Genomic DNA, 24126 nt, shown 5'->3' on the forward strand with positions numbered 1-24126 from the left:
CCCCAAATTGCACTCCAAAAAAAAATAAAACAATATATATTTTTGTGTTTGTAAATTGTGTGCGCATTAGCCGCACGTGCATCAACAAAGTAGTGCCAAGCGTGCGCCTGTGTCATAAGTAAAGGGACGGCTGGCTTGACCGTTAAAGGGTGCTGTAACCCCCAAAGTGCACTGCAAACCAAATAAAAAATATTTTCTGTGTTTGTGCATTGTGTGCACTGTGGCTGCACGTGCATCAACAAAGGAGCAGCGCCAAGCGTGCGCCTGTGTCCCATAAGTAAAGGGGTGTCCCATAAGTAAAGGGCCGGCTGGCTCATTTCTTAAAGGGTGGTGTAACCCACAAAGTGCACTAGTCTCAATAAAAAATAATTTTCTGTGTTTGTGTGCGCCTTAGCCGTACGTATATATCAATATAACATAAATGGAGGACCAAACTTTCTCCGATAAAAATAAAATAGGTAAAGATCAAGAACCACTTAATCCTAGTGCTGTTGCTGCTGCTAGGAGTTGCTCATCATCCCAGAGAGGAAGTAGGAGCACCACTACTTTTACCAAACAATTGACCCTCCAACAGTCCTTAGCGAGGAGGATGAAGTACGACAGCAGTCATCCTGAAGCAAAACGTATAACTGAGGCCTTGACTGCTATGTTGGTGTTAGACGTGCATCCGGTATCCGCCATTAGTGCAGTGGGATTTAGACAATTGATGGAGGTAGTGTGTCCCCGGCTCCAAATCCCGTCTAGATTCCACTTCACTAGGCAGGCGATACCGAGACTGTACAGAAACGTCAGAAAAAGTGTCCTCAGTGTCCTGAAAAATGCGGTTGTACCCAATGTCCACTTAACCACGGACATGTGGACAAGTTGAAAAGGGCAGACTAAGGACTATATGACTGTGACATCCAACTGGGTAAATGTATCACCTTACGCAGAAACAACAGCAGCGTCACCAGTAGCAGCATCTCAGAAACGCCAGCTTGTTCCAAGGCAGGCTACGCTGTGTGTCACTGGTTTCAGTAAGAGGCACACCGCCGACAACCTCTTAGAGAAACTGAGGGAAATCATCGCCCAGTGGCTTACCCCACTTAGACTCTCCTGGGGATTTGTGATATCTGACAACGCCACCAATATTGTGCGGGCATTACATCTGGGCAAATTCACGCACGTCCCATGTTTTGCTCACACAATAAACTTGGTGGTGCAGAATTTTCTGAAAAGTGACAGGGGCGTGCAGGAGACGCTTTGGGTGGGCCGAAAAATTTCTGGCCACTTTTGCCATTCAGCGACTGCGTGCGCCTGTTTCATAAGTAAAGGGCTGGCTGGCTTGTCCGTTAAAGGGTGCTGTAACCCCCAAAGTGCACTCCAAACAAAATAAAACATTCTTTTTGTCTGTCTTTGTGAAATGTGTGAGCTGTAGCCACACCTGCATCCTCAAAGCAGCAGCGACAAGCGTGCGTCTGTCTGTTAAAGGGTGCTGTAACCCCCAAAGTGTGCTCCACAAACAATAAAAAAATTCTTCTTTTTTTTCTGTCTTTGTGAATTGTGTGGGCTGTAGCGGCACCTGCATCCTCAAAGCAGCAGTGACAAGCGTGCGTCTGTCTGTTAAAGGGTTACACCGGTGACAGCATCCAAGTAGGCATGTCAGACAGTCCGTACCTGTACTGGCAGGTAAAAGAGGCAATTTGGAGGCCTCTGTACAAACTGGCTCTATTTTACCTGAGTTGCCCCCCCTCCTGTGTGTACTCCGAAAGAGTGTTTAGTGCAGCCGGGAACCTTGTCAGCGAAAGGCGTAGGAGGTTGCTTCCACAAAATGTGGAGAAGATGATGTTCATAAAAATTAATTATCAACTCTTCCAGGGAGACCAGCCTCCAGAACGTACAGAGGGACCTGTGGTGGTGGATTCCAGCGGGGACTAATTAATACTCTGTGAGGATGAGGATGTACACAACACTGAAGAGGGTGAGGAATCGGTGAATGAGGAGGATGAGGACGACATCTTGCCTCCGTAGAGCCAGTTTGTGCAGGGACAGATTATTTGCCAGCTTGTTTTGTGGGGGCCCAAACGAACCAATCATTTCAGCCACAGTCGTGTGGCCGACCCTTGCGCTGAAATGATTGGTTTATTAAAGTGTCCATGTCCTGTTTATACAACATAAGGGTCGGTGGGAGGGCCCAAGGACAATTCCATCTTGCACCTCTTTTTTTTCTTTGCATTATGTACTGTTTGCAGCCTAGTTCTTCAAACTGCCATCCTGTCTGCCACTGCAGTGTCACTCCAGATGGGCCACGTGTTTGTGTCGCCCACTCGTGTCGCTTAGCATACTCATCCATCTACCTCGGTGCAGCCTTTTGGACATAAAAACACTTTTGTGAGGTGTGAGGTGTTCAGAATAGACTGGAAATCAAATGAGTGGAAATTAACGTTTTTGAGGTTAATAATAGCATAGGAGCAGAAAAATTAACACATTCTGTGATTTTAGCTGTTTTTATGTTTTTTAAAAAAAAATACAGATCCAAAACACAAAACCCAGAACCCAAAACGCGGAAGGGTGGTTTTGGCAAAACCAATCCAGATCCAAAACACGAAGAAAGATCCAGATCCAAAACCAAAACACGAAAAGTGGGCGGTGCACACCCCTAATATATATACACATACACACATACATGTATATATATATATGTATGTGTGTATATATATTAGGGGTGAGCGGGTTCGGATTTCTGAAATCCGAACCCCCCCGAGCCCCCCCGATCCGAGTCCGATCCGAGTCAGGCTCGACTTTTCCCGCCTGACTCGGATCTGACATCGAGGCAAAACGTCATCATCCCGCCTTCCGAGTCTCGCGGGTTTTGGATCCTATATAAGGTACCCGCGTCTGCGCCATTTTCTCACTCGGCTGTGGACAGTGAAGAGGGAGGGTGGGAGTTAGTGCTGTGTAGTGTAGTGTAGTGTAGTGCTGCTGTTGTCCACTACTTCAAAGTCCATAGGGGCTGGCTGTGTTGTGCTGTGCTGCTGTTGTTAATAGGGGCTGTGTCCACTACTTCAAAGTCCATAGGGGCTGGCTGGACTGTGTTGTGCAGTCAGTTCTCCATAGGGGCTGTGTCCACTCCAAAGTCCTGTGCAGTGTCCCAGTCCTAAAGGGGTGCTGTAGTGTTGTCCAGGGGGTGCTCTGTCCATCAGGGGTGCTCCCCCCAAGTGCTAAAAAAATAATATATTTTCTGTGTTTGTGAATTGTGTGCGCAGTAGCCGCACGTGCATCAACAAAGTAGTGCCAAGCGTGCGCCTGTGTCATAAGTAAAGGGCCGGCTGGCTTGACCGTTAAAGGGTGCTGTAACCCCCGAAAGTACACTCCAGTCCAAACCAAAAAAAAATTATTTTCTGTGTTTGTGAATTGTGTGCGCAGTAGCCGCACGTGCATCAACAAAGTAGTGCCAAGCGTGCGCCTGTGTCATAAGTAAAGGGCCGGCTGGCTTGACCGTTAAGGGTGCTGTAACCCCCGAAAGTACACTCCAGTCCAAACCAAAAAAAAAAATATTTTCTGTGTTTGTGAATTGTGTGCGCAGTAGCCGCACGTGCATCAACAAAGTAGTGCCAAGCGTGCGCCTGTGTCCCATAAGTAAAAGGCCGGCTGGCTTGTCCGTTAAAGGGTGCTGTAACCCCCGAAAGTACACTCCAGTCCAAACCAAAAAAAAAATTATTTTCTGTGTTTGTGAATTGTGTGCGCAGTAGCCGCACGTGCATCAACAAAGTAGTGCCAAGCGTGCGCCTGTGTCATAAGTAAAGGGCCGGCTGGCTTGACCGTTAAGGGTGCTGTAACCCCCGAAAGTACACTCCAGTCCAAACCAAAAAAAAAATTATTTTCTGTGTTTGTGAATTGTGTGCGCAGTAGCCGCACGTGCATCAACAAAGTAGTGCCAAGCGTGCGCCTGTGTCATAAGTAAAGGGCCGGCTGGCTTGACCGTTAAAGGGTGCTGTAACCCCCAAAGTACACTCCAGTCCAAACCAAAAAAAAAATTATTTTCTGTGTTTGTGAATTGTGTGCGCAGTAGCCGCACGTGCATCAACAAAGTAGTGCCAAGCGTGCGCCTGTGTCATAAGTAAAGGGCCGGCTGGCTTGACCGTTAAAGGGTGCTGTAACCCCCGAAAGTACACTCCAGTCCAAACCAAAAAAAAATTATTTTCTGTGTTTGTGAATTGTGTGCGCAGTAACCGCACGTGCATCAACAAAGTAGTGCCAAGCGTGCGCCTGTGTCCCATAAGTAAAAGGCCGGCTGGCTTGTCCGTTAAAGGGTGCTGTAACCCCCGAAAGTACACTCCAGTCCAAACCAAAAAAAAAATTATTTTCTGTGTTTGTGAATTGTGTGCGCAGTAGCCGCACGTGCATCAACAAAGTAGTGCCAAGCGTGCGCCTGTGTCATAAGTAAAGGGCCGGCTGGCTTGACCGTTAAGGGTGCTGTAACCCCCGAAAGTACACTCCAGTCCAAACCAAAAAAAAAATTATTTTCTGTGTTTGTGAATTGTGTGCGCAGTAGCCGCACGTGCATCAACAAAGTAGTGCCAAGCGTGCGCCTGTGTCATAAGTAAAGGGCCGGCTGGCTTGACCGTTAAAGGGTGCTGTAACCCCCAAAGTACACTCCAGTCCAAACCAAAAAAAAAATTATTTTCTGTGTTTGTGAATTGTGTGCGCAGTAGCCGCACGTGCATCAACAAAGTAGTGCCAAGCGTGCGCCTGTGTCATAAGTAAAGGGCCGGCTGGCTTGACCGTTAAAGGGTGCTGTAACCCCCGAAAGTACACTCCAGTCCAAACCAAAAAAAAATTATTTTCTGTGTTTGTGAATTGTGTGCGCAGTAGCCGCACGTGCATCAACAAAGTAGTGCCAAGCGTGCGCCTGTGTCATAAGTAAAGGGCCGGCTGGCTTGACCGTTAAAGGGTGCTGTAACCCCCGAAAGTACACTCCAGTCCAAACCAAAAAAAAATAATTTTCTGTGTTTGTGAATTGTGTGCGCAGTAGCCGCACGTGCATCAACAAAGTAGTGCCAAGCGTGCGCCTGTGTCATAAGTAAAGGGCCGGCTGGCTTGACCGTTAAAGGGTGCTGTAACCCCCGAGAGTACACTCCAGTCCAAACCAAAAAAAAAAATTATTTTCTGTGTTTGTGAATTGTGTGCGCAGTAGCCGCACGTGCATCAATAAAGTAGTGCCAAGCGTGCGCCTGTGTCATAAGTAAAGGGCCGGCTGGCTTGACCGTTAAAGGGTGCTGTAACCCCCGAAAGTACACTCCAGTCCAAACCAAAAAAAAATTATTTTCTGTGTTTGTGAATTGTGTGCGCAGTAGCCGCACGTGCATCAACAAAGTAGTGCCAAGCGTGCGCCTGTGTCATAAGTAAAGGGCTGGCTGGCTTGACCGTTAAGAGTGCTGTAACCCCCGAAAGTACACTCCAGTCCAAACCAAAAAAAAAATTATTTTCTGTGTTTGTGAATTGTGTGCGCAGTAGCCGCACGTGCTTCAACAAAGTAGTGCCAAGCGTGCGCCTGTGTCATAAGTAAAGGGCCGGCTGGCTTGACCGTTAAAGGGTGCTGTAACCCCCGAAAGTACACTCCAGTCCAAACCAAAAAAAAAATTATTTTCTGTGTTTGTGAATTGTGTGCGCAGTAGCCGCACGTGCATCAACAAAGTAGTGCCAAGCGTGCGCCTGTGTCATAAGTAAAGGGCCGGCTGGCTTGACCGTTAAGGGTGCTGTAACCCCCGAAAGTACACTCCAGTCCAAACCAAAAAAAAAATTATTTTCTGTGTTTGTGAATTGTGTGCGCAGTAGCCGCACGTGCATCAACAAAGTAGTGCCAAGCGTGCGCCTGTGTCATAAGTAAAGGGCCGGCTGGCTTGACAATTAAAGGGTGCTGTAACCCCCAAAGTACACTCCAGTCCAAACCAAAAAAAAAATTATTTTCTGTGTTTGTGAATTGTGTGCGCAGTAGCCGCACGTGCATCAACAAAGTAGTGCCAAGAGTGCGCCTGTGTCATAAGGGCCGGCTGGCTTGACCGTTAAAGGGTGCTGTAACCCCCAAAGTACACTCCAGTCCAAACCAAAAAAAAAATTATTTTCTGTGTTTAGCCGCACGTATATATCAAATCGATATAACATAAATGGAGGACCAAACTTTCTCCGATAAAAATAAAATAGAGAAAGATCAAGAACCACTTCCTCCTAGTGCTGAAGCTGCTGCCACTAGTCATGACATAGACGATAACATGCCATCAACGTCGTCTGCCAAGGCCGATGCCCAATGTCATAGTAGAGGGCACATACAATCCCAAATGGCAAAGTTCAGGAAAATGACCTTGAAAAAGACATTTAAATCAGCTGAAGACAAACGTAAACTTGCCAATATGCCATTTACGACACGGAGTGGCAAGGAACGGCTAAGGTCGATCCCTAGTATGTTCATGACTAGTGGTTCAGCTTCACATGACGATGGAAGCCCTCCTCCCACTAAAAAAATCAAAAGAGTTAAGCTGGCAAAAGCACAGCGAAGAACTGTGCTTTCTAAGAAGATATCACAAATCCCCAAGGAGAGTCCAAGTGTGGTGGTGGTTGCGATGCCTGACCTTCCCAGCACTGGACGGGAAGAGGTGGCTCTTTCCACCATTTGCACGCCCCCTGCAAGTGCTGAAAGGAGCACCCACAGTCCACTTGCTGATATGCAAATTGAAGATGTCACTGTTGAAGTACAACAGGATGAGGATACTGGTGTAGCTGGCGCTGAGGAGGAAGTTGGCGAGGAGGATTCTGATGGTGATGTGGTTTGTTTAAATCAGGCTCCGGGGGAGACAGTTGTTGTCCGTGGGATGAAAAAGCCCATCACGGTCATGCCTGGGCAGAAGACCAAACATTCCACCTCTTTGGTCTGGCAATATTTCTATCCAAATCCGGACAACAACTGTCTTGCCATATGTACCATATGTAAAGGTGAAATAAGTAGGGGTAGGGACGTCAACCACCTAGGAACATCCTCCCTTATACGGCACCTGCAGCGCGTTCATAAAAAGTTACTGTCAAGTTCAGAAACTTTGGCTAAGACCGTAAGCAGTCCAGGGACACCTAAATCCCGTTGTCCTGTTGTATCCAAGCGCCTGCAAACCACACCGTCAACTCCCTCCTCGTCAATTTCCTCCTTAGTCAGGATCGGAAGTAGTCCTGCAGGCCATGTCACTGGCATGACTGACTCTCCTATCCGGGATTCCTCTGGAGGATCCTGCATTGCTACACCTACTGCTGCCGCTGCTGCTGTTGCTGCTGCTGGGAGTCGTTCATCATCCCAGAGAGGAAGTAGGAACACCACTACTTTTACTAAACAATTGACCCTCCAACAGTCCTTAGCGAGGAGGATGAAGTACGACAGCAGTCATCCTGAAGCAAAACGTATAACTGAGGCCTTGACTGCTATGTTGGTGTTAGACGTGCGTCCGGTATCCGCCATTAGTGCAGTGGGATTTAGACAATTGATGGAGGTAGTGTGTCCCCGGTTCCAAATCCCGTCTAGATTCCACTTCACTAGGCAGGCGATACCGAGACTGTACAGAAACGTCAGAAAAAGTGTCCTCAGTGTCCTGAAAAATGACGTTGTACACAATGTCCACTTAACCACGGACATGTGGACAAGTGGAACAGGGCAGACTAAGGACTATATGACTGTGACAGCCCACTGGGTAGATGTATCACCTTACGCAGCAACAGCAGCAGCGTCACCAGTAGCAGCATCTCAGAAACGCCAGCTCGTTACAAGGCAGGCTACGCTGTGTATCACCGGTTTCAGTAAGAGGCACACCGCCGACAACCTCTTAGAGAAACTGAGGGAAATCATCGCCCAGTGGCTTACCCCACTTAGACTCTCCTGGGGATTTGTGATATCTGACAACGCCACCAATATTGTGCGGGCATTACATCTGGGCAAATTCCAGCACGTCCCATGTTTTGCTCACACAATAAACTTGGTGGTGCAGAATTTTCTGAAAAGCGACAGGGGCGTGCAGGAGACGCTTTGGGTGGCCCGAAAAATTTCTGGCCACTTTCGCCATTCAGCGACTGCGTGCCGAAGACTGGAGCGCCAGCAAACACTCTTGAACCTGCCCCGCCATCACCTGAAGCAAGAGGTTGTGACGCGGTGGAACTCAACCCTCTATATGCTTCAGAGGATGGAGGAGCAGCAAAAGGCGATACAAGCCTATACATCCACCTATGACATAGGCAAAGGAGGGGGTATGCACCTGACTCAAGCGCAGTGGAGAATGATTTCCGTGTTGTGCAAGGTTCTCCAGCCCTTCGAACTTGCCACACGTGAAGTCAGTTCAGACACAGCCAGCTTGAGTCAGGTCATTCCCCTCATCAGGCTTTTGCAGAAGCAGCTGGAGAAAGTGAAGGAGGAGCTAAGACGGAGCGATTCCGCTCGGCATGTGGGACTTGTGGATGAAGCCCTTCATTCGCTTTGCCAGGATTCCAGGGTGGTCAATCTGTTGAAATCAGACCACTACATTTTGGCCACCGTGCTTGATCCTAGGTTTAAAGCCTATGTGGTGTCTCTCTTTCCGGCCGACACAAGCCTGCAGAGGTGCAAAGACCTGCTGGTGAACACACTGTCAGCTGAAGCGGAACGTGACACGTCAACGGCTCCTTCTTCATTTTCTCCCGCAACTGGGGCTGCCAGGAAAAAACTTAGGTATCCTAAGCAACCCGCTGGCGGTGATGCAGGGCAGGCAGGACCAAGTTTGGACATCTGGTCCGGACTGAAGGACCTGGCAACAATTTCTGACATGTCTACTGTCACTGCATATGATACTGTCACCATTGACAGAATGGTGGAGGATTACATCGGTGACAGCATCCAAGTAGGCATGTCAGACAGTCCATACCTGTACTGGCAGGAAAAAGAGGCAATTTGGAGGCCCCTGTACAAGCTGGCTCTATTTTACCTGAGTTGCCCCCCCTCCAGTGTGTACTCCGAAAGAGTGTTTAGTGCAGCCGGGAACCTTGTCAGCGAAAGGCGTAGGAGGTTGCTTCCACAGAATGTGGAGAAGATGATGTTCATCAAAATGAATTATCAGCTCTTCCAGGGAGACCAGCCTCCAGAAGGTACAGAGGGACCTGTGGTGGTGGATTCAAGTGGGGACGAGTTAATACTTTGTGAGGATGAGGATGTACACACTGAAGAGGGTGAGGAATCGGTGGATGAGGAGGATGAGGATGACATCTTGCCTCCGTAGAGCCAGTTTGTGCAGGGACACATTAATTGCCAGCTTGTTTTGTGGGGGCCCAAACGAACCAATCATTTCAGCCACAGTTGTGTGGCAGACCCTGGCGCTGAAATGATTGATTTGTTAAAGTGTGCATGTCCTGTTTATACAACATAAGGGTGGGTGGGAGGGCCCAAGGACAATTCCATCTTGCACTTCTTTTTTTTATTTGCATTATGTACAGTTTGGGGCCTAGTTTTTCTAACTGCCATCCTGTCTGCCACTGCAGTGTCACTCCTAGATGGGTCACGTGTTTGTGCCGCCCACTCGTGTCGCTTAGCATAGTCATCCAGCTACCTCGGTGCAACCTTTTGGACATGAAAACACTATTGTGAGGTGTGAGGTGTTCAGAATAGACTGGAAATGAGTGGAAATTAAGGTTATTGAGGTTAATAATAGCATAGGAGCAGAGAAACCAACAAATTCTGTGATTTTAGCTGTTTTTATGCTTTTTAAAAAAAAAATACAGATCCAAAACACAAAACCCAGAACCCAAAACACGGAAGGGTGGTTTTGGCAAAACCAATCCAGATCCAAAACACGAAGAAAGATCCAGATCCAAAACCAAAACACAAAACACGAAAAGTGGCCGGTGCACACCCCTAATATATATATATATATATATATATGTGTGTATGTGTATATATATATATATATATATATATATATGTGTGTGTGTATATATATGTGTACGTGTATATATATATATATATATAATGTATATGTGTGCGTGTTTGTATATATATATTCATTTAGGGTACTTACCAGTCCCTGTCGGAATAGTGAAGATCGGGATGCCGCGGTCAGTCTTCTGACCGCCGGCATGCCGTCCAGCTGTATTTCATACCGATTCCATATATAAATACATATATAAATTTTTTTTTATTTTATATTCATGTCTTGGTAAATGCAGGGGTTGGAGGCTTGGGGGTGCCCCATTGGTATCATTGTACCGGGCCCCAAGATCTCTGTTGCCGACCCTGAACCATCCTAAAACCTGGCTAGGATCCAACTGGACCACCTCGCGTTGGTTTCATCCCAAACCGTGCAGGAGTGTCAAATGCATAACCGGAGAGACAGACAAATAAATAAACAACCCAAAATTGACCAATGAATTTTACATATAAGTTAGAAGTCCACAATATTTGGACTTTCCTTGCATGCCTGACAAACTTGAAAATTGTTTAGACTGAGAGAAGTTGGAGAAACAGGCTTACCTTATATGTTATTTTTCTGACAACCTCAAAAATATTACAAATAGATTTTAAGCAAATTATTATTCTGCACATTGTGAAACCCCTATCTATAAATAGCTTCTCATATATTGTATAATAATTAGACTACACTCACAGACACAAGTCATTACCTTAAATAAACTAAAACTAAAACAGCAATAGCTCTCCCAGGGTCATTATTGCTCTTAGCAGCGTGGAAAACTTTCCGTCTTGGCATTTTGCAATAGGGGTGCAGCATTAACTGATTGGAATTGTGCCAGGCAGAGTTTAGCACACTGGAATAGATTTGCCACTGCACAATTATAAGTGCCCGGTATCTTTCCTGTACCAGACGATATGGAAGCAATGTTAGGTGCAGAGGTATAAATCATAACCTTAGGAGCTGCTCATAACTAACACAACAGGATAACATTAATATTTGCAGTACATAAGTTCAGGGGTGGGATGCAGCAATGGGAGAAATGCGGTAAAAGCCCCAAAATGCGGATTTGACCGCATTTCTCATATGCACCAAGCCCCGGAATACAATGCATTCCGGTGCTTGGATGCGGTGGGTAACGTCATCTTCTGTTGGTGTTACCCTATAAAAGCCTATGGGCTTGTATTCGTAGAGTGCTGTGAGATATATCCAATCAGATCCATCCCAGCACCCCCTGCTGTGCGTGTGGCCTTCTGCGCATGCACAGAAGGACGCCAGAGGGAATTCTGGGTCATAGACCCAGAAGTCCCTCATTCGCAAAGGACAGCTCTTACCGATAGAGCTGTAATTTGTGATTTTGTTCATGCATACTGGCATAACTAACGCCATCATGCATGCGAAGAGTGGAGGGATCCTGAATGCGATGCATCATGCATCCTGCCCCTAATTTGGTGGGCACAATTAGGAAAATGAATTGTTGAAGTTATAATTTTCACTCTATATGTAAAAACAGGTTTGATTTGTAGATAGTTAGCTAATTAGCAACCTTGATTGCCATACCACCTGTGAGAGGCTGATAAAAGGTGTAGTTTCTCTACTCTGTCTCTCACTGCCTGGGGAGCAGACTAAAGCCTGCAGAGAGAGAAAGATAGACCATTGCTTGTGATTCTGAGGCTACTTGTACCAAGACCCTGGACTGGTGTGCTACTAATTGCTGCATGCATGGTGCTGCCATTTACCCCAGAAAATGGCACGCCTAACATGATCTTGAGACAAAAGGTTGAAAGCAGTGACGTGCGGTGAGGTAAATGGCTGGGGAAGCACACATGTATAAAAACAGATTTTATGTCAAACCTCTGGAGCTGACAGGCAGTATAATAGGGGACAGAGTATGACAGGGGAGGCTCTACCCAGACCGCATGTCCCTGGTTGAAATAACCAGTGACACTGGACCCATGCTGTGCTGCAGTCTAATGCCTTTACTCTCATTGCTTATATTTTCTATTCTAATATATATATATATATATATATATATATATATATACATATATATAGTGCTGTGTGCAGTCAGTCCTCTATGTCTTCAGTGTATTTATCATTGTGTGGGGAATCACTATTGCAGGCTATAATATGCCTGTTGCAGCTTTAACTGTGTTATAAAGCAGGTCATCCTGGCTGAATCTATCCTTGTGATTGAATAATTGTATAACTGAAGCTTAATTATAGCCTTATGTTACCTGGATCACCAGATGTGGTCTGGTGTGGGGGTGTAATTGAATAATTTACTTATTCACTGAATTGCCTATGTACTCTATTTAATATTAAAGCAATTCTGTCCTCAAAATAAATCTTTTTAGGAAACAATACGAGGATAGCAGGATTGGGAGAAAATATAGCAAATTGTGGGTCCGTAGGGAGGGGTTTGGCTAGAGTGATGCAAATCACATTGATTAATTGTTTAGCCCCGTCCCCTCCCCACAGACCCATGATTCACAGCATTTTGCTACAACAGGTAAAAGGCGTATTGACATAAAGAGATCGGCCTGCCCCAAAGTGGTCAGCTGCATCTCCTCTATGGGAGAAGCCTAGAGAGGAGAAAGGAAAGTAGGCAAAGTATGGAATAGATAGACTGCATTCTTATGAATTAATGTTCATCAGAGAAAATGGCTGCCTCCCGTGCAATCAACCACATCTTAATGCCAGTGTATGAAAGATGTAGGGAAAACATAAAGCTATTGGTTTAATAGTGTAAAGAAAGTCAGTATGTTGACATTCAAAATGTCGACAACATAATGTCAACATGGTCTCGACATGTTCATAATGTCTACATTTAACATGTTAACATTCACAATGTGAATTTTGACAGTCAGAGTGTTAACATGAAATTAGGGTTAGGATGCAATTAGGGTTATGGTCAGGCTGCAATTACGGTTAGGCTGCTATATGGGTTTGGGCTACGACATACCATGTCGGCATTATGTTGTTAACATAATGAATGTCCACATTCTGAATGTTGACATGTCATGCCACACCCAAAGAAAGATGCATCCCATTACTACTGATGCTTTGATGGGAGATGACAAAAATGTAACATAATTTCTGTGCTGTGTGGTGAGGTCAATGGCTGGGGAGGCACACATGGAGATGGGTCTGAGTGCTGGAAGCCTGTCTCACCCCCTACTCTCTGTAACTCTCCCCTCACTACACTAAGCTTCAGTGTCCATTGATTCTCCTACCTGCATCACTATGTCTTCTCTTGCTGACTGTGCTCTGATCTCTAAATACTGCACTTCCTGGTCACATGACACATCCAAGGTGTCCATCAGTGCTCAAGGCATGCCCCCCATACTCAGAGGCATGCCTCTATTAACTCTCTTTCTGTGCAGCTTACTGCCCATGGTGTGGCCCCACCCCCAGCTCTGCAAGCAGTGTCAGACTATACAGAAGCAAGGCTGAGCTGTTTCTGCCTCATCTCCCTGCAGCCCCAGGGAGCACCACAAAACTGGTGAGTGTGAACTATAAAAATAATTACATTAAACAAAGAAAATGTTTATACAGTAAGTTATAAATATTGTATTTGTATTATTCTAATACATTTTATATCAAATCTTAGGAGTATGACAGGGTAGCTCTGCCTACTCTAACTGCATGTCCCTACTCAATAGCAAATGTGTTATAACTGCAAAAAAGGTATACAAAGTTTGAAAAATCTATTTCAGGCCTATGCATTTGCAGGAACAGCTTATTATCAGAGGTGGCTCTACTGAGAACTGGGGGGTTGGGATGGGGGTGGATGCAGTAGTGGCATTGCTAAGCACATTCCCAAATTTTACAATTAAATCTAATGATGTACTGTTCCGCCCCTAAATGCAACAGTACTAATATTAAAAGTTGCACAAAGTGTAATCAGGACCAAATCTGGTAATATAGGCCAAATGACCATGCTGTGAAGTCTCCTTTCTGCTCTATTTCATAGTCAGTCAGTGGCCCCATACTCATGTCATTGGGAATGTATAGTTAACACAATTTTTCTGCTTTGCCCAATAAAATCACAATATATTTTAATAATGTTTCAGAATATTTGTTTTTCTGGCAATACACATTGCTATTGCTTACCTCAGGGGTTTTCAATTATAGTCCTGTACTCTCAACAGGTCATGTTTTCCAGGATTTCTTTAATCATGCTTCGGTTTTTAATCTATATTGCTGGATCACCAGTCATACCACCAGGCAGAAATCCTGCAAACATGACCTGTGCTTGAGGACAAAAGTTGAAAACCCTTAGCCTGCCTGAGCTGCATTATAAAGGTAAAATACATTGTTCAAAGTTGACATCCCACTGTTAGAAAAGAAAAGTTTACTAGAGTATAATCCCCTCTTTCCAGATAATAAAACAACATCTGACATCTGGGAAAGCGCCTTAACAGAGACAAGTAAAAAGGCTGAAATTTTAATTAGGGTACCTGCTGTGATATAGCAGGACCCGCTCGGGGTATGAATCCCTTAATCCACACTGTGCATTTCCAAAGGGAAAGTCTACAACCTCTCACTGTGCATTCTCAGCTAAAACAGCTCCCTTCTTAGGGGGAAACACAATATAATGCATAGGAAGCAAGTATGTTGGATGTATTTCTATATTTATACATTATTCTGTTTGTCAGTTATAATTGTCCTTTGGTCAATTTTATTACTAAAAAGTGATTTTATTTGCAAAAAATATATATATATTTTTAGATGCACATTATTGTGTTGTTGTTTGGGCATATAATTAATATACCTCTCATGCCAATTGATTACTTCCTCCCACTCCGGCCTCCAAGATTTTGCCCGTGCTGCCCCCCACCTTTGGAACTCTCGCCCTCTTCCCAACAGACTCTCCAACTCTCTACAATTCTTCAAACGGACTCTCAAGACCCACTACTTCATCAAAGCCTTCCAGCTCTCATCTTAACTTGCTGCTACATGCTCCTTCCTCCCTGTCTAGCCCATCTGGGTCACACCTGTTTGTCTGCCCCTGCCCTTTAGAATGTAAGCTCCTATGAGCAGGGCCCTCTACCCTCTTGTGCTTCTCCTTACTTTACTTTCATCTACTTCTTACTCCCCAGTAGGCCACCTAACACTTGATTGCTTATGCTCTGTTGCTTATCTGGGTGTTATGATCGCTAATGTAGCAATGTATTTGTCCTTGTCCTTGTCCTGTATTGTATTGTACTGTAAGTCACTGGTCAACCTATTTGTTTATGTACTTTGTAAGGTGCTGCGGAACACTTGTGGCGCCATATAAATACATGATAATAATTATAATAATAAAAATAATAATAATAATAATAATTAGTGTTATTATCTTTTATTTATAAGGTTCCAAAAGGGCTCCCGGGGGGGGACTTAGGGTTAGGCTAGGGGGAGGGAGGGTTAGGCACCCCCCCGGGGGACTTAGGTTTAGGCGGCGGGGAAGGGGAGGTTAGGTTTAGGCATTTAGAGGGGGGTTTAGGTTTAGGTACTGGGGGGAAGGTTAGGGTTAGGCATCCCTAAGGAGGGTTAGGGTTAGGGAGGTTAGGTTAGGTTAGTTCATACTTACCTGGGGACGATCTGTATTTTCAGCAGCGTCGGCCTGAGGCTGTCGGGATTTGTCTGGTAATTCTTATGTATTCCCAAACAACCAGACATTGGCTTTTGGTTGCAGCCTCACATTCCAGTGATGTGGCTACATTCTGCCCAATTCACTGTGAATAGTTCAAAATGGACGTCTTGGCTTCCATGTTGATAAAAATTAAATCCAGTGATGTCACAAAGTTGATGTCATGAAGAAGTTCCCAGACAAATATATTTGAAATAAGAAAAAATAAAATGTTCCTTTTAGTAAGTTAAGAGCAAAATAAAAAAATAAAAGTAACTTGGGAAGGCAGTAAGATGGGTGGGCCAGATTTAAAATGAGGTGAGAGATTTAAGATGGCCATACACTGTGCAATTATCAGCCCAACCAGCCGATTATTGGCAGATCAGGCCAATTGTACAGTGTATGGCCATGACCGAGCAGCAATTATCACTCTATTGGACATAACAAATCTTTCAGAATGCAATATATTGCTCGGATCTGACAGTGCATTTACTCACCATTGCACACAAATTATCTGATAGGTATGGCAATTAGTCTGTCTTTGGACGCGACATACTAATGCTGCAGGAGGCGTCTAGTGTAAACAGATGCCTCCTGCAGGCTTCTGTGATCCGCTGCTGTTATGCAGAATTGACAGTGTTTTGACTCTGCCAGGGCAAGGAAATCTGCATCGAAAGATGCAGACCCTGGCCTCATCACACCTCCAAAACTAGGGCAACACACCCCTGTTTTGTAAAATATTCAGTGTTGCCACCTCTGTCCTGCCCCAAATGACTGCAGCATGTTTGACATGCTTGGGGGCATTGTGAACGAAGAAGACCTGCACATGCACAATTCTGATCCCACGAATGCACAGATCTCTCACCATCAGTGTTGTAAGCAAACAATGCTGAATCAGGCCCAGTGACTGTTTGGGGGAGGTAACGAGGGATTGGCAGCTAAAATGCAGGCATGTTACGCCTGTTTGAAGGGCGAATCGCACCCAGCAACTGTGAATTTGTACACAATGGTTATTTGTTACTTAGAGGCGTCACCTGGTGCGGCACTAACTGACCCTTTGCACTCAAAAAGGGGAATGGCCTTGCATGCGTAAGGACTTGAGACACCACTAGGGGGTGTCTAATACAAATTCCAGTGCCTGCAACATTTGCATATCTTCTCACAACCGCTGCGTATGGGATCGTAGCAGAGACGGGCATTGCGCCACCTCTGAACCAGTCCCAAAGCTGTCTAGCCTTTTTGGGCTACATGCAAAAGCAGTCAGTATTTACACTGCATACAAAAAAAAAAATATTTGCAGCACCCCTTACATTGTAGCATGCTTTGTCTAATGTGCAAGGTTACTTCTTTCTTTTTTTTGCTGTACTACAAACTCAAAATCATCCCCAATAACTACAAAATACAAGTTGCCAATATTTTGTAGAACTAGCCAATTGTTTTAGTGATTTTTTTAGGTTTTTTTTTAATTGTGGCAAACTATTTAAGCTATAATAGAAATGTTTTTTGTTGTATAGTTTGCCTGTTTCCCCTTCATACATTTCTTTGTGTCATTATGTTCCCAAAAGCCATCACTTTCGTTTATTTGTTTATTAGACACTTGGAAAACCTTTAAAATAAATATATGAAGAGATACTAAAAAGATTTCATATAATTAATTGCTACTAAAATATAACTGAAGAGAGATATAATCTTGCACAGAATAACCTTTTAGGAGTCTTGTTCTGTGTAATTATATGATCACCCAAAGTCATTTAAATATGACAGAAGTAAAAATTAACTGTTTCTCCGTTGTGTCTCACAATACCCCTCTAAATCCCCCTTTGCACTGGTTGGCCCAGTTACTGACAGTACCCTTTTAAGAGCCAGCAGTTTCTAAACTGAGCCACAGCTGTGTGATAAGAGATATATCAGAGATAGATCACAACACAGGCACCCCAGACTGCTTATATCCAGACATCCATACCCAGGGAAGGTGGGTACACTGGCGTGGGTGTGTTTGTGTGTGTGTGAACATATGTCTAATGTATAATACAGTATTCATATACATGTACTATTTTGTTTTGTTTGCCTTGTAAAAAAATTACATGTTTATATTTGCTGAATGGATCAATCCCTTACTGGTATCTAGAATATATTTTTGTACAAGTATTCTCAGTGTAATTTAGATAGCAGTTCCTCTTGTTAGTTGTCAGAATTACTGTTAAGAGTTATGAATCAATTGTATCACCTTATTGAGAGATACTGTTATATGTAAATTATTATAACCATTCAATACTTAAAACCATCAAACACACTACAATGTATCCATGCTAATTTATTTTAGTTACTAAATATCTAATTATTTATAGTGTATACTCTTCTTGTTAGAATGTACTGTTAATTTTATTATAAACAGTCTTTTAATATCAAACACAGTATCACTCAATTAAAAATCTGACAGACTAAGGCCGGGTACACATCAGAACAATGTGTATCTCGGCCGACGGCACGACTGACGGGTCGAGATGTCGGTTGGCCATACACACTGAATGATATAGCGCACGATCAAGCACATATCATTCATGGCTGCATTCAGCTGTATGCTGTCGGCCACTGGGTCATCCCATCTGTCGTGCATAACAGCACAGCAGATGATATGACCACAATGTGTGCAATATGTCACTCCAATCCACGGGATCGGATAACATATCGTCTGATGAGAACCCACCCTAAGGGCCCCACACAAGCACTGGATGGTTTTATGTGACTCCATATGTTTACAGTGTAATTAACACTCTCAAGCACACACCAAAATTAAAAAAGTTCAACAGTACATAATAAAGTACATAATAATTTACTTTAGCAGTGAGTTGAAATCCAGGCAGTTTTGGTGGAGTTTACTCTTATCATTTATGTATTGTAAGTGTATTGTGATTCCTCTCCCTCTTATTGGCCAGATAGATTCAGCGGTTTTATGGAAGTTTTGCATGGTTTTATGGAAGTTTTGCATGGTTTTATGGTGGTTTTGCATGGTTTTATGGTGGTTTTTGTCAAAACCTCATGGAAAACTACTAGTACAATTCAGATGGACATCTCCAGCAAAATCTCATCAAAATTTCTCAATAGTAAATTCAGTGGTTTGGTGCTTCAATTTGCTGGCAATGTGCAGTAGTTACCACAAAATATATTTTCTGTTCCCTAGATCTACGTTCCATGGACTAGAGTCTTTGGGATACCGTATCATTACAAAGCTGTAGCTTTTCAAAGCCGCCACTGCTGTACTGTTTGTGGGATTTAAAAGGACAATAATATTAAATGCAAAATCAGGAGTGTTCTGCATTTAATATTATTGCCCTTTTAAATACCTCTGCCAGAATCACAAGCTGCTGGTTAATAAATATACTCTCTTTGGAGCTTTGGAGGTGTCCACATACGTTACAATGTGATTGTTCAATACCGTTGTTAAAAAATCAGCATATGTGTGGGTGACAATAAATCTAATATATTGAAATGCAGTTAGCTACATCAATTAGTAATCTAATCAGTTTAGGTGGAACATTTCCATGATGTGCACTGGCGCACGCAGGGAGGGGGTGTTTCTGAGTACCCAGAAACCACGCTGATGGACTGATTTTCTTTTGTACACTCGTGGGCCCACAGCCTGCAATTGCAGCCTCACCTCCTTGCCATCTATAGTGTTTATTATTAATACTGTATTACATACACTATAAGGAGACCAATGTGTACATATATATATATTTAGAGACAGTGCTAGGTTCTTCTGTCACTCCCCCAGATTCCAGGACTTGCTCCAATGCTCCACAGAGGAGGGGACTCGGATTGTGGAATGGTACCCACGTTGAATAAAAAGTAATTCAATTCAGAAGGGCTGGCCCTACTGCCACATCTAAAGGCTTATGTTGGGCATACACGGCCAGATAAAATGTCTGTCAGAGCGACAGACATTTTATCTGGCAGCCTGCCAGCCGCAGATGTCGCCGGCATACACTGTGAGATTTCTCTCACAGTGTATTCGGCAGACATCCGCGCTCCGCCCCCAGGGGAGGAGACATTTCCCTGTTCCTTCCATCGTGTAAATACTGGCTGCTTTTGCATGCAGCCCACAAGTAATGGACAGCTTTATGATTACACTGCAATTTAGATTTCAGTTTGGACATGTCCCTCCCAAATCTAATTCTCTCTGCACACTTTACATCTACCCCACCTGCTGTGCAGCATGGTTTTACTAAGGTGCAAAGTTACTTACTCTTTTTGCGCTTCTACAAACTCAGAATCAGCCGCTTACTGTGATCTCTGGTCTTGTATATGTCTGTATTGCATACATTGCGCTTTGTATGAGACAGACTATAGCTTGTTACATGCTTATTATGCTCTCTTCATGGGCTGACCACATTTGTTCTAATTTCAAACCTTTGGAAACTCCCTCTAGAAATCCTGCGTGTGTCCCTGATGCACTAGTTTCCTCTGCCCATGATGCCCAGGCTGTTCAACTGTAGAAGTTGCCAATCCTTAGACCAATGCCAACAGATCAAGTCTGTCAACACTTACTCCTCCCCTCTTTTTTTCAGGACACTCTCTTTTCTCTTTGAACTTCTCCCAAGCCACTGTCTTTCGTATCTCTTGGGTTCTCAATGCCTGTCGCAGTCCCTTCTGTCAACTCTGATTGCGGTGAGTTATACTGTAGGTGTTGATAGAGAATGAAACAGGTATTAAAACACATAAGTGATGATGATACAACTATAACTTTAGTATTTACTGTGTTTACTGTATGTTTTTTCCCCTTAATTGTTTCCCAGAATGTGTATAAATGAAGCTGGGCTTTTTCTTTCATCTAACCTCATCATTGCTTATGATAAGGAAGGAAAAATCACACTGTGCTAATTGACAAGATATTGACCTATAACTCTATTGTGTAATGGTACATGGTCATAGAACACCATGAGGATATCCTTATAGTTGAAAGTTCTGAGACATTTTTGCCTCTTATAATCCACAGAGGTATCTTAACTGCACACTACCTCTCATTTACTTCAGTACCTCTTCTACTTCAGTACCTCATATCTAAATTAGGAACTTAGCTTGACATATATAAGCTGCTGAGTAGCTCCTGCTATTACTCCATAAAACCCATTCCTATAACTCTTACTCCTTCATATATCTACTATTTCCAAGGATTTGGTATGTAATGCCAATATTCAGAATGTCGACGTGGATATTAAGTCGACATGCACGATGGCAACATAGTCATATGTAATGCAGCGGTTCCCAAACTGGGTGCTGTGGCAGGGCAATTGCAGGGGTACCTCGGATTGGTGGTCTAGTACCAAATCAATTTATTTATGATCAGTGTGACTGGCAAAACCATTGCTGGTGGCTGCCATTCATAATATATGTGGACAGACAGAAGCGCACCACTTAACTGAGCTTAAGGATGACAGATTAGCACAATTTACTTAATTTAATAATTTTTACTGAATTTGTCAGAGAGAAACTTTTGGCCTAGGGGTGCCGTGAAAAAAATGCTGATACTGTAGGGCGCTGTGATTCAATAAAGTTTGGGAACCACTGTCATAATGTCAACATCATACATGTTGACAGTCAGGACGTTGATATAGCGTTACAGTGTTAGAGCCCTAACCTTACTCTAAACATCCTAACCATAACCCCCACCCTAAACCTATCCCTGACCCTAACTGCAGCCTAACCTTAGCCCTAATCCTAACCCTAAACCTAACAGTGACATGTTCTGTAGACATTTTCAAAATGTCGGTATTCTGAATGTCGACATAATGACTACATACTACTGCATATAACCTCTCCCTATAATTCCTACGTTTACTTTGTATAACCTCTGCCTATAACTAATCTTCTTACTCCACAAATCCTGCTCCTATGCTGTAAATCCTCATATTGCATCATATATCCTTCCATATAATTCCTCTCTTTACTCCATATATTCTTAGATATAATTCCTCATATTAACCCATATATCCTACTCCTATAACTCCTCTACAAACAGATTAATAGATAGGTAACAGATCTACCATATTCTCCTCCTCCATGCTAGCTATTTGGAGGATTTTTATCCTTATGCTCTCTCCTAACTCAAAACAGAAGTAATTCTACTGCTACAATTATTCCATTGCTTCGTCTCATGTTTAAAAAAAAAAAGAAAAACAAACAAAAAATGTAAGCATTTTTACACTTAATCATTTTATTTCCCAGTCTGGTGTTTGGGGTTCTACACAACAGACATTTCTCCCTCGACACCCAAAAAAACAGTTATTACAGCCATTGTGTTGGATCCCCCTATTTCGCAGCTGTCCTACATCTCTTTAACAGATGTAACAACAGTACTGGGTGATAGTAATGACATCTGGTGTCATAACATTACACTACAACAACTACAACCACAATGCTTAAAAAAAGAATAAAAAGAAAAGTAACAGCTCCAAATAACCATTTTATATAAATGTATATATATGTGTGTGTGTGCGTGTATATATAGACTCAAGTAGATATGTGTGTGTGTGTGTGTGTGTGTGCGTATATATATATATATATATATATATATAAAGATATACATGTATATATAAAATAGACTAATATATATATATATATATATATATATATATATATATGTATGTATGTAATTTATGGCTGCTTCTCACTCCCAGTGTCATACTACTGTGTATTTTGTTGTTTTTTCCCCTCACGCTCATCTCACTGCTCCTCGCTTCCTATATATCTGCTTCTCCCTGGTATATTATTATCTCAGCTGTCCTTTCTGCTTCTCTCTGTGTGCATGTCACATTGCACAACATCCCTGTGTAAAATCCCCCCTCCATTGATAGGAGGTGGAGCCTGGGCACTCAAATATTAATACGTCTGCCATATTTAATATATGTATTTTGTATGTATTTACATATATCGATGTGCTTTAGTTTCTATATCTGGAAAGAAGCAGTTAATGGTTTTCAAAAGCCTAAACTGCATATTTTATATGTTTTGAGTGTGCAGGGGTTAACAAACGCATCATCCAAGCTGGTACCCATCCTGTATAATCCTCTGGTTACCATGGAAACTAGAGAGTGATGTTCAAAGCACCAAGCCTTAAAGGGGCCTCAAGTTTAAAGTCGTGGGCTGTGCAAATATTGAAGCAGGAAAACCACTTGTATTCCCCCTCCCTTCCAGCCCATAGTATTTACACTTTTTGGCCCTGGCCAACCAACTTGCAGCATGCCTTTTTGCCCTGTATTTCTACTGGTTAAGCAGCTCTACTGTTTTTTTAACCCTTTGTAGAGTACACTAAAAGGCCGTGCAAGGGTCTGATGGCTTCTGCTACCACAAGCTAACCTGATGCTGTCATTACTACTGTCCATATCTCCCTGTGCCATTAGCCAGCTTTTGCCGGCCACAGCATCTGGCTGTAATTTATTCAGACTGGTGTAGTGACACAGAGGGCGGGAGAAGATAAGGAGTAGAGTGCTGAGAGAGACAGTGAAAAGGGAGGCAAAAGAGAGAGGAGTTATAGTGGGTATGGAACAGAGATACAGAGGGGAGAGGGAATAGAGGAAGAATTTCATAGTGAGGAGTCATTACGAGCAGACCTATAAGGGCAGTGTTAGTATTTGGGTGTCTATGGATTCTTCAGAGAAGTCTAATTTATAAAAAGAAGGTAACTTAGATATTTACATAGTATCATCTTGTTGACATTACCATTACTCCTCCTCTATATCACCATCCAACAGACTCTCATAACCACCTACTGCCCCCCCCCCCCCTCTTTCCTTCAACTATAGGTGCTCAGTAATGATTGGTCATCCTCATTCACTTATTATTTCCCATATGTTATCCCTCATTTACCCCATTATAACATTTCATATTTTCTTTATCCCACAATAATCACTATTTTGTACATTCATCTTTCACATTCCTTTATTTAGTACTATTTTCTCAAAGAACTCACTTTTCCGAGTTTTCCATAATACTCAGAGGCTTCTCAATGAACAGCACAAAATGTCTGTGTTGCACACATACAGTATATGTTATTGTACGTAGTTGCAACAATTTAAGAGGTATAGTTACAACTATTTACTGTACAGTGCGGTGCTCCTTCCCCACCAACTGATACATTAACACTGTCTAATGAAATCACCTGGACCTAGCTACAACTCTTATAAATGATCATCCAACTTCACCTATAACTTAATCATTTATTTCTATAACCCCCAAATCTCTATGGTGGTGCCGTATCAATGCTTACTTACATTGCACTCACCTACTGCCTATCCATTTGTCTCTGCTACAGGTGCTCTTCTATCTGTAGATGTCCTAGAAGTTTGTTGTCCTCTATCTCATATCTCATACCTGACCAGAGAAGTGCACTAATGCCGGTGCAGCTGCGAATTTGTCTGTTGCCGGGATTTGTATTAAGATGCCAACTGACGGCTTTGCAAATTCAGTGGCTGCATACAAAGTTGCAGCATAGGACAGTTGATTATCGGACTCCTGAGGAACCTTATGGTCGCCAAGAATGGGCAAGGGGAACTGAGACGCCGGAGA

The 24126-nt window shown here is 43.3% G+C and overlaps 1 protein-coding gene across 2 annotated transcripts in view; it reads left to right on the plus strand.

The window, feature by feature from the left end:
- The first annotated feature begins 17444 nt into the window (after positions 1-17444).
- MPP2 (MAGUK p55 scaffold protein 2) overlaps positions 17445-24126 on the plus strand; it is a 40513-nt gene continuing 33831 nt past the window's right edge. Inside the window, exons 1-2 of one of the 2 annotated variants that reach the window (XM_088443598.1) lie at positions 17445-17533; positions 20130-20229. In XM_088443598.1, coding sequence (XP_088299724.1) covers positions 20193-20229 — 37 coding nt within the window. In that variant the 5' untranslated portion in view covers positions 17445-17533; positions 20130-20192. Of the gene's footprint in view, positions 17534-20129; positions 20230-23169; positions 23240-24126 lie in introns of those variants that run through there. The other variant, XM_088443599.1, reaches the window with a different exon arrangement.

The sequence above is a fragment of the Taudactylus pleione genome, unplaced genomic scaffold (assembly GCF_031769625.1).
Source record: "Taudactylus pleione unplaced genomic scaffold, aTauple2 ptg000331l, whole genome shotgun sequence".
NCBI lineage: Eukaryota > Metazoa > Chordata > Amphibia > Anura > Myobatrachidae > Taudactylus > Taudactylus pleione.